This window comes from Hippocampus guttulatus, chromosome 17 (genome assembly GCF_054856545.1).
Source record: "Hippocampus guttulatus isolate MCC_2025c chromosome 17, RoL_Hgut_1.0, whole genome shotgun sequence".
NCBI lineage: Eukaryota > Metazoa > Chordata > Actinopteri > Syngnathiformes > Syngnathidae > Hippocampus > Hippocampus guttulatus.
In genome coordinates this window covers 7580163-7591151 of record NC_141277.1, presented here as the reverse complement: position 1 = coordinate 7591151, position 10989 = coordinate 7580163, and the positions used below count along the sequence as shown (strand labels likewise).

At 46.1% G+C, this 10989-nt stretch overlaps 1 protein-coding gene across 2 annotated transcripts; it reads left to right on the top strand.

Moving 5' to 3' along the window:
• The first annotated feature begins 1362 nt into the window (after positions 1-1362).
• Positions 1363-9127, top strand: arrdc3b (arrestin domain containing 3b). Of its 2 annotated transcripts, none has more exons than XM_086134637.1 (8): positions 1363-2396; positions 4608-4689; positions 5479-5626; positions 6327-6429; positions 6686-6942; positions 7820-7973; positions 8048-8291; positions 8346-9127. In XM_086134637.1, exons 1-8 carry the CDS (start codon positions 2117-2119, stop codon positions 8443-8445), a joined length of 1368 nt encoding a protein of 455 aa, XP_085990763.1. In that variant the 5' UTR covers positions 1363-2116; the 3' UTR covers positions 8446-9127. The 2 variants fall into 2 exon arrangements, with proteins under 2 accessions (XP_085990763.1, XP_085990762.1); XM_086134636.1 differs by having other exon boundaries at positions 1566-2396; positions 8048-8199; positions 8346-9122.
• Positions 9128-10989: the final 1862 nt, after the last annotated feature.

The following is a 10989-nucleotide window of genomic DNA, read 5'->3' as shown; positions in this document are numbered from 1 at the left end:
TGGATGTGGCAGACCTGCCTTGGACTGATACCAGTACTGATATTTACGTTGGAAAAAATACACCTGTATTTTGAGGATTGGGCTGGTGGTGTGTGTGTTGGGGGGGGGGCGCTAAAACGGTAACTTAAATTAGAACTACATTCAAATATAAATTTGTGACACTATGGCAACAATGTTAGTTAGCACAAAAAGTTGTTATCTCCAAAAATAATTTTTTGAGTTGTTATCACCTATCTTTCAACTGGGAGAGGATAGAAGAGATAATTAGTTCTGTGAACTCAAATTTCTTTGTTGAAAGCCAATTTTTACATCAGCAAAACTTTAAAATATTTTATTGACTTGCCCAACTTAAAAAAAATCAAAGTGTGTTGCCTTGAAATTTTGAGTTGACCCTTTTGTTTTCCTTTTACAGTGCAGTAGTGAAGTAGGTGTACAGAACCAAAACGCTGGTACACTACTCAAGTAAATGTTTCTTTTTTAAAAAGTGCACACTGTGAAATGTGGTTAAGTACTGAAAAGAAAAAAAAATGTTGAATGTCATATACGCCAGAGCTCAACAATCCTTTAAAAACTGAAAGCTCTTGCAGTACTGCTAATGACCACCAGCTTAACACACTGCTGCAATAACAAATTTGACTTATTTGTTTTAGGAGCTGGTGTCACTGTAGTAATTTACAGTATTATGCACATGCAGTACCTATTATTAGCTGCAAATATAGCAAACTCAAATCATATGTTAAAAATGCCAAATACAATTAACTCATTCCTCTAATTGCCCCACGGGGATAAATAAAGTTTTCTGAATCTGAATCAGCCTTAATCCCGAGATCTGGCTTTGAGTGTAAAATGGTGTCAGCAAATGAATGAGGCACATTGTTGTCCTTTTCCCACCCATCGCTGCGCCCTGCCACATCGAAAATGGTGGAGAGGTCAATGTACGATTCTGTGCTCATCGCGGCGTCTGTAAGCTTCCGTTATGTTTGTGTTGTAGCCCTACTGAGAAGCTACAGACGGACCCTGCGGCTGTTTGGCCAGCCTGCCGCTAAAGTAAATATGAGGCTTGTTGAGTTATTGAAATTTCACATTTGACTAAGAATACACGCAGCCTTTTAAATATCACGCGCTACTGAAACACATAATAGACAAACACATCTCTACCCATTAATATGTGTTTTCAATGGAAGCAAGTTTGCATGCCTTATGAAGAGGTAAGAAGTTGGTGAGCACAGAAGGTAACGCTGGTATCCGCTATGATTCATTAGCATGTATAATATGCATGGGTGGGGGGGGGGGGTGCGGGCAGGCAGCCCCAAGTTGCTGATGAAACGATAAAATACACAGAGACTTTTGTTGGCAGAAGATGACACTTTTTTGAACAGTAGCCAGGAATAATTTGTTGCATTGGTGCTGAAATACAAAAATATTAGGGCTGCACGATATTGAAAACACGTGATATTCAATATGGGTGTTGAATACTGCAATTTTGATATTATTGAGATGTTTAGCATGTTCTTAAAGAAATGACGTTTTTATTATGTAATAAAAGAAATACATGTTTTCATGCAGGAAAATGAAATGAGCAGCAATAAGTTATTTTGTACTAACAATGACCCCCAGATATTGTTCTGTTATTGAATTCTGATGCACGCGTGTGTACATACAGTACATGTACGTGTATGTGGAAGGCACTGCAAGGTTCACTTCCGGGTATTCGCACGCGAATAACGAAAAGCGCGTCTTTGTCGGGTGACGTTACAGTCGTGCGGTCCTCTGATGACGGCTGGTCGTTGTAGCGTCGCAGCCGTCCTCCTTTGCCGGCGTGATTGCGCACGCGCCCCCACGCACTCTCGCGCGGCACACACATGCCCAGTGAGGTTATTTTTGCGCACGGAGCCTTTAAAGACGAGCGTGCCAGCCCGCACGCGGCAGCACTCGCTCGAACCGAACCGCAGCGAGCATCAGACGAGCGGGACCCAACCCCGATGAGCCAACACCGACCGCGGGCGGGCTCCGTCCGGGCCACACGGGAGCTAGGGGCCACTCGGCTCCGCTCTTGAATGCCCGGCCGCGAACACTCTTCCGCGGGGGACTTTGGCTCGTCGTCTCGGTCGTCGACATGGTTCTGGGTAAAGTTCGGGCGCTGGCGGTGTGCTTCGACACTCTGAATGAGAGCAACCTGCCGGTGTTCTCCGGCGGGGAGCTGGTGTCCGGTCGCGTGGTGGTGGAGGTGGCCGGGGATGTGCGCGTCCGCAGCCTGGACGTGACTGCGCGCGGGGTCGCCAAGGTCCGCTGGACCGAGTCTCGCAACGCAGGAGCCAACACAGCCTACACGCAGAACTACACTGAGGAGGTTGAATACCTGCACCACCGGGATACGCTCATCGGCGAAGAGCGAGGTGAGGCGCACATCATCATCATCATCACCAAACAAACTCGCATACAACTGCCTTGGGACGTGACATCCTCATCATCACCCCCAAATTTTGCCAACCGAAGCGGTTGCGTGCGACTTTGCTGGCGACTTTTTGGACCACGCAAACGTTCCACAAACACAAGTTACATGACATCAACAACAAGGCAGGAGGAAGCAACTCCCTTTTGTCTGCTCGAAGCGGTTCAAACCTGATCACGCTGGGGGGGGGGGGGGGGCTGCTAAGCTCGTAAAAAACAAAACGAATTAATTTCACTCGATATTCCAAAGTAAGTGTTTTGAAATCGGAACGGCTGCATTGTCGAACGTTGGTGCAAATTAACATGCAGACTCAAACTTGGAATTTCTGGCAGACGGATGCCTTTCAAGGTGAGAACGACGTGTGCAACATGCATCAACAGCACACAGAACTTTACGACTTGAAATCAGGGCCAAATGATGTTAGAAAGTATTAAGAATGAAATGTGTGCTTACCGAGCTGTGAAGGACAAACAACGTTGACGTCTGCCAGAATGTGGGCTAAACTCTCCTCCTTGTCCTCTTACTCGTTTGCGAACATACTTGAAATATTGCTAAATATCACCAATGTCCTCCACTTGCTCCTCTCATCAGCATCAGGCACGCACACCTTCCCTGCATTTAGTTATACGTTTGAATTGCATTATTTTGGGGGATATTTGGGATGATCGTTTTTCTCCGTTCAAACAGGTTGACGATGGCCAGAAAGGTCCTCTGCGTTATTTGCACCCTCCTGTTGACAAGTGTCGTGCAAGAGAAGCGGCAGACTGACAAAAACGCGACAAAAAAAAAATAATGTCGCGTCCAGTGTTGGAATATTTCATTCCAAACAAGCCTGGCCTTGTTTCGGCCCGTGTCGTATCGACGTTTTGGAGGCTGATGACATGGGAGAGCAACGGCTGTTTGGATGAAAAACTAGAATGTGGCGGGGGCTGTTTTGCTCAGGACACTTGTTCGCTACATTTGAGCATTTCTTGTCGTATTTAGGCGGCAAACCTGCAAGGTTATGGTTCCAATGTCTTCACTTGTTCTTCTTGAAAACTTTTTTTGGTTGTTTTTTTTTTTTTTGTGTGTCGTGTTATCAGCGGACGTCCTTGCGTGACACTTTGGCAGCGAGTTAAGTTCACTCAAGGGTTCCTCCTTCTCGTGCCACATGGCCGTGAGGTGGGGGGGGGGGGGGTGCTCGCGAAGGCTTTGCACCAATCACGAGCGAGCACTACCAGCCCGCAGCCAATGGCGGGGCGAGCAGCCGATGCGGGGGGCGGGGCCCGGCTCGGTCGGCGAGAGGCTGCTCGGGCTGGTTCAAACCGGTCTGCTGCAGACTGGGCCGCTCCCGCCGCGTGCGTGTGCGCGCACACGGGACTGCTCGAGGAAGGAGGAGTGCGTGTGAGATGCGCGTGACCCTCACGGAGACTTCCTGTTACATAGTCGCGCGCGTGCACGTGTTTGGGAAGAGGGACGGGCAGCAAATGTAAACAAGTGGTTGCTTTTGAAGGGGAACTGGTTTCAAATTTGGTTGAAAGTTGTCTTGTGGGTCATGTGGAAGGCAAGGGTAGGGCTTGAAATCGGGTGGTTTTAAAAGTCTATTACAAGCTTGGGTTAGCGTTTCACACAAATGAATATGGTGTCAAATGAGGGCTTCAAGCCATGGTTGAGGTTCTGAGCAAAGTGTTTCGGGAGTCCGTCATTATGGTTTCAAGTTCGGCGTTCAATTCATTTTGATTTTAAATGTGGGTTTCTTGCCTGTGGTTACGGTTTTCATCAAGTAGTAAGGTTTTTAAATTAATATTTGGAGGTGGTGTCATAGCTTTCAATATTAGGGTTTTAAGTCAAACTTTGGGTTTCAAATTGGGGATACTGGTTAACATTTAAAACAAACGTTCAAGTTTCAAATTACCCTGATTTAATTTGCGGTCCCCAGACAATCACCATTCTAGTTTCAAATTAGGGTTTCATCCAGGGTAGGGTTTTAAAGTTTTTAATAGTTAATTTTTCTAATTGGAATTTGAAGCTAGGCTTAAGGTTTCTAATTAGGCTTTTTAAATTTTTTTGTTTCAAACCATAATGAAGGTTGTAAACTGAAGTTAGGGTTTGAAAACAGAGTATCGAGTAGGGTTTTCACCGTTTGAGGTTTGAGTTGTCTTTTGTTTGTTTACAGATGATGACATGGCAGACGAAGGTGTCACCGTGCTGCACAGCGGCTTGCACGAGTTTGCCTTCAGCTTCCACCTGCCGCAGATGTGAGTCACGCCGCGTCACCTCATGTCACCCCAAATCACGTCGGGCCACATCACGTGATATCACGTCACTCCACGCCGGATGTCACGTCACATCGCGCGACGCCACATCACACCGCATCTTTCACTTCTGTCACCTCAACAAAATTCCATCTGGGATACCGTACCTGAGTGCGGCGGTACCGATACTGAACCGATACCGTGGCGATACTGCACTTTGAGCACAAGTGAATGACGTTTTCAAGCTAGCGTGCCCACTGATTGATTTCGGAAAGACGAGCAGTTTTTCAAGGCTGGCAAGCCCGGTGGCCTGCCCCCGTTGCAGACGGTGACGCAAACGAACTGGCGGCAGCCGGTGTGATGACGACATTGTTGCATGATTGCGTGACATCATCGAATGAGGGGGTGGGGGGGGGGAAGCGAGCAGCAACGTGCGAGGTTGGAGACACAAAGATAAGAGATGCAACAATTACGTCTGTCGCTTTCAAACCCAGCGGCGGCTCGCCAAAAGAGGGCGCTAGGCTAACCTGGGTCACCTTTAAAATGGCGAAAATGAACTCATGAAAGTGAGAGGCGTCAAAGTCAATCAATAGTCGATTGTTTTCATTCTTGAGTCATTGTTTTCAAGCCGTTGTGCAACTGAAAATTATCCTCTGTGAATCCATTTTCACAAAGATTAACCGGAAGGAAGCGAGCAGTCCGGTGGCCCGTTTTGACTTGCTTGAATTTCGCCATTGTCAAGTTGATATTTGACACTTAACTGTGCGCTTGTGTGCGGGTGTGCGCGATCAGGGCGTTGGCGACGTCGTTCGAGGGCAAACACGGCAGCGTGAGGTACTGGGTGAAGGCGGAGCTCCAGCGACCTTGGATGCTTCCCGTCAAGGTTAAGAAGGAGTTCATCGTCTTCGAGCACATCGACATCAACACGCCCCTGCTGCTGGTAGGCCACGCCTCCCCCCCCCCAACCTTGCCTTTCCACTGCCGCAGTGAGTGATGGGGTTTCAATTTCGAGTCATGTCTTGGGGGCTTTACACAAATTGGGGCTTTTTTTATGTCGGGGTCTCCATCTTGGGTGGGGTTTTTAAGCAATGGTTGGAGTTTTAAAGTCGGTTAGGTCAGATTATATTTTATATTAGGGTTTGGGTTTGGGTTTTGAGTTTTGGTTTCAAACTGGGCTAAGGGTTTCAAGTTAGGATTTCAAGGCAGTATTGGGGTTTCATGCCATGATTCGGGTTTCATGTTGAGGTTTCCATCTTGGGATAGGTTTTTAAACAGGGTTTAGTCTTTCATATTAGGGGTTCAAACAAGGATCGGGGTTTTGAATTTTGATTTCAGGCAACGGTTAGGATTTCAAGTTGCTCTTTCATGCCACCATTATGATTTCAAATTAGGGTTCCAAACTACTGTTACGGCTTCAAGACAAGGCCAGGCTTTTGTGTTTGTGTTGGGGTTTCCAGCGGAGGTTCTGGTTTTGAACAAGGGTTTGGATTTCAAGAGTAGGTTTCAAGTCAGGATTGGGGTTTGAAATTAGGGTTTCAAGCCATCATTATGGTTTTGAACTAGGCTTTTAAGACTGTTGGGGTTTCAAGCTATTTCAAGCCCGGGGTAGGGTTTCAAGTTTGTGTTGGTTGTGTCTTCAGGCTCCTCAGGCGGGCAGCAAGGAGAAGACTTTGTGCTGCTGGTTCTGCGCGTCCGGTCCCATCTCACTCAGCGTCAAAGTGGCTCGCAAAGGCTACACGCCAGGTAGCGCTGGATGCCCGGCCGTCCTCACCTTGCGTCCTCCCCCTCCTCGTCACCTCATGTCTTCCTCTTCACCTCACATCCTGTGCATCCTCTCAGCAGGTCTCCCCTCACATCCTTCCCATCCTCGCGTCCTTCTCACTTGACGTCCTTCCCGTCCTCTAAGCCTTCCTCACCTCACATCTTCCCCGTCCGCTTGTCCTCTCTTCATCCCCCGCCTGGTCTCCTGGCAGACTGACGCCTCCTGCCTCTCCCTCAGGCGACTCCATCCAGATTTTCGCCGAGGTGGAGAACTGCTCCACCCGTGTGGTGGTGCCCAAGGCGGCGCTGTACCAGACGCAGACCTTCTTTGCCAAGGGCAAAGGCAAAGAGATCCAGCAGCTGGTGTCCAACCTGCGAGGGGAAGCCTTGGCTCAGGGCAAGAGTCAAAGCTGGGAGGGCAGGATGCTCAAGATCCCGCCCGTGTCGCCGTCCATCCTCGACTGCCCCATTATACGCGTGGAGTACGCCCTTGTGGTGAGCTCCGCAACCCCCCCCCCCATCCCCCTCCTCCCCCTCCCACCACCGCCCGTTAGCACGCTAATGACGTCAAGGTCAGAAACCATCTCTTTGCACAAGTCAAACAGTAATATTACCAAAGGAAACCCAGGTTTAGCTTTAACAGCGCCATCATGATTTGTTTGAACCGTTTTACAATTCAGCCATCAAAGTGTGTTAACCCATAAGCAACATTAACATTGGATGCTAATGACACACCGCTATTGTCCATTGGACGAGTGCGTTGACGTCAATGTCACAAATCACAAACATCTATTTTGATTTGAGCCACGAGTGCGCTAACCCGCTAGTCACCTTAGCTTCGTACGCAAATGATCCATTACGATCCATCAATTTTATAAGCCGCTTATCCTCACGAGGGTCGCGGGAGTGCTGGAGCCTATCCCAGCTGTCTTTGGACAGGAGGCAGGGTACACCCTGAACTGGTTGACGAAAGATTTACATTGTCACAATTCATCCGTCAATGTGTGCAAACCTGTAAACGAGCTTACCTTAGCTTCTAATTACATACATTTATTAGCTATTAGCATATGAATCCCAGTGTAAAAAAATAGGATTCAGTGGAATCTAATCGGTTAGCAATGTTAGCTTAATAAGCTAATGACATCAAACTTTTTTTGGCACTCTTAATTGAAGTTGATTGTAAAACAAGCATAAAACATGATGAACATAAAAGTTTTCAAACAAATCATCAGAGGTATTGTAGGCATGTCTGCTAGCTTATTGCTGAAGTGTAATGTGAAACGCCATAGATGAGCTAACAACAAAACTCGCAAGGATAGATTAGCTGAAAATATAATTTTGAATAATATCAGGGCTTTTTTTCTTCTATTAGGTGTATGTGGACATTCCGGGCGGTCTCAACTTGTCGCTGTCGTTGCCTTTGGTAATCGGGACCATCCCGCTACACACCGCCGCCTCCCGCACCTCTAGCATCAGCAGCCATGGCAGTGCCACTGGCTGGCTGGGCGTGCCAGAGCACCCTGAGGGTAAGATGGCATGTGTATGTGTATGTGTATATGTATATGTGCGTTTGAATGTCTAATTATTTGAATGGTTTTAGCTCCGCCCAGCTACAGTGAACTGGCCATCCCGGAGTCGCACCGCCGCCACTTTCTGCACGGCGTCCACGAGCACGAACAAGAACATGCTAGCGCGGCGTTGCTCACGTACATCACGGAATTCCGATATCTGCCGCCTCCACTGTACGCCGAGGTGAACACGAATACACTTCCTGCTTTCGTTCAAAGGATTGACGGCATGCTCCACTTTTTGTGCAGCGTGTTGTTCAGTGGACTAATTATATCGTGCATGCATGCTTGTTTGGAAACTCAAGTGTGTAACTTACCGCCACTCATCAGGTGGACCCATATCCTGAGCCGGTGGAACCCGGCCGCCCTGACACGTGTCCGTCACGCTGAAGAGGTGAAAACCTGGAGCTCATCTGCTGTACCAACGTGACACTCTGGTCCTCCCCATATCCAGCCGAGCCAGGATCACATGACCGCTTGATTCATTGATGGATGGAGATTCCTGGGACGGGACAAGACGTCGCCACCCACTTGCCACCTTCCTTCTTCCTCCGAACTTTTTGGACACGTCTGTAAACACACCACCCGAGACCACCCAGAAACCACCCAACAAATATGCGCATGTCCATGCTCACATGTGAAGTCACGTGTGGGAGAGTTTGGAAGTTGGCAGTGAAAAAGACTTGACGGAATGTCACCCGAAGCACTTAAACTTCATCATGTGTGTGTGTGTGTGTTGGGAAACAAGAATGCAAGTGTGTGTGTGTGTGTGTGTGTGTGTGCAGAGCTAAAAGCACAAACGACCAACTTCAAAGAACCACAAGTCGCCTGTTTTGATGTTTGCTCAGAGCTAAATATTATTATTCATAATAATGAGAATACTTTTTTACAAGCGCGTTCCATGTCCAAAGAACGCCGAAATATGACGAAAAAAATGTAAGAAATGTTTACAGGAAAATTTGGTCAAACGTCCTTGAAAGTTTTGGAGCTGACTAAAGTGCAATATTTTTCATATTTTTATATTTGTCCTTTTGAGCACAACTTTTCCATATCTGTTGCTCTTTCCATCTTTGTGCTTTATTATTATGATGATCTACTTGCTGTCACGAATAACTTTTGATAAAGAAAAATAAAAGTTTATTTTAAGAAAAAATGTCTTTCGCCTGTGTATTATGTCAATTTGCATTTTATAAATGTGGCCAACATTCTCTATTAGCATTTCACTAGCACGGCCAACATGTTAAGATGTTTTTGAGCATTTCCCTCAGCATTGGAACACTTTCTATTAGCGTTCCACTAGCGCGGCTAAGATGTTTATTAGCATTTTACTAATGCGGCTAACATGTCCGATTAGCATTTCACTTGGGTGGCAAAAACGTGTTTATTAGCATTTCCCTCAACGTGGCTAACATGTAATACTAGCATTTCACTGGCATGAACCATGTTTATTAGCATTTCACACATGCACGCAAGATGTTCCCTTGACGGCCCTCAAACATTCGCAGTTCCGAAATAAATACTGAAAAGTGTTTGGAATATATGCTTCAGATATTACAGAAGTGTTTTAAAAGCCTTAAATACATTTAGATAGCACTAAAAACATTTAGATGTATTACTGATAAGGCGTCACGAGTATGAATAAAACTAATAAATTGTTGTGGTTTGAAATGTCATAAAGAGCCAGAAAAGTTGTTTTAAACTCTTAACGATGTCGTTTTTTTTCTGATTAAATGCAATATACAGTATTTGACAACTTTGTCACGTGGGCGGCACGGTGGACGACTGCTTATGACGTCATCAAACCGCATCACGGTGACGTTTTTCTCCGACACTCCGGTTTCCTTCGTGCACTGTAGGTTAATAGAATGCTAAATCGTGTAAATTATTGTTTGTCTATGTGTGCCCTGCAAAGTTTATCAAGTCATTAGAATGTGATAAATTGATTTAAAATAATTTGTACATTAAATGTTTAGAAGTCACGAAAACGTTAATATATGTCATTAAGTCATACCAGCTAATTTGGTTATAACAATTTCATAAGTTCTTCAAAAGTAATCAAATGTTAAGACAATAAAAAGTCATAAAAGTTGTCATGAATGTCACCAAAGTTCTTTGTTTTGAAGTCATATAAGTGCGGTTTATTAACACATCAAATGTCACCTTAAGGTAAACAAAGATCCTAAAAATCGATCGAAACCCACAAAGTCCAAAAAGTTGCATCATGACTGCTGAACTTTGTCTCTACCTGCTGGCGACTGATTGCAGCTGCCTGGACGACCTCGTTGGCACAAACAAAACAAAACAGCAAGATTTTGAGCAGAGCGGTAATATTTTATTGTTTCGTATGTATGCATGTGTGTGCGTGATCCCAGCAAGTTCTGATCCAAAACATATTTTTTTTCAACTTTTTTTTTTTTTGGGGGGGGGGGGGGGAAGCTGGCGGGCTCTGCCCTTAATCTTCTCTTGAATGTCAAGCGACATTGCGACCCGTAACGCGGTTGGGTTCTACCTCTTAACCGGTCGGGTCCTGGCGGCTTGAAAACAGGGTTGGGCCTCCAAATATACATTTTTGATCAGCAAAATATTCAAATTTCAACAACCCTCAGCTTCAACAAAACAAAAGAAGAAAACAAAAAGCTAAGCAGAAGCACGAGTCAGAATCTCTTGCAGTTACCATGAAGACGCACGCGGAAACTTGAATTATCAATTAGGACGACCTCACCCAATGGCGTTACTTGTGGCGTCACCATGACAACGGCGTGGGCTCTGACTCCAGGACACAGAAAAAAACATTTCAAGTCGTCACTGTCCCGCAGTCCTCCTATACTAAGCTAATGCACAACAAGCTAATAGCTAAAAGCTCACACTCTGCATAAATAGGCCTCGCTTGCAACGCTGCCCTCACACACAGCCGGCTGCCCATTGGCTCCTGCATCCAGCCTGGCCCCGCCCCTTCATTTGTCACTTTTTTCCC

What these genes read in the sequence shown, in the direction of transcription:
- arrdc3b (XM_086134637.1), top strand. Translation starts at nt 2,117, where the DNA reads ATGGTTCTGGGTAAAGTTCGGGCGCTGGCGGTGTGCTTCGACACTCTG. An exon ending in AGCTTCCACCTGCCGCAGAT is followed by an intron (nt 4,690 to 5,478) that starts GTGAGTCACGCC and finishes GTGCGCGATCAG; the next exon opens with GGCGTTGGCGACGTCGTTCG. An exon ending in TCAACACGCCCCTGCTGCTG is followed by an intron (nt 5,627 to 6,326) that starts GTAGGCCACGCC and finishes TTGTGTCTTCAG; the next exon opens with GCTCCTCAGGCGGGCAGCAA.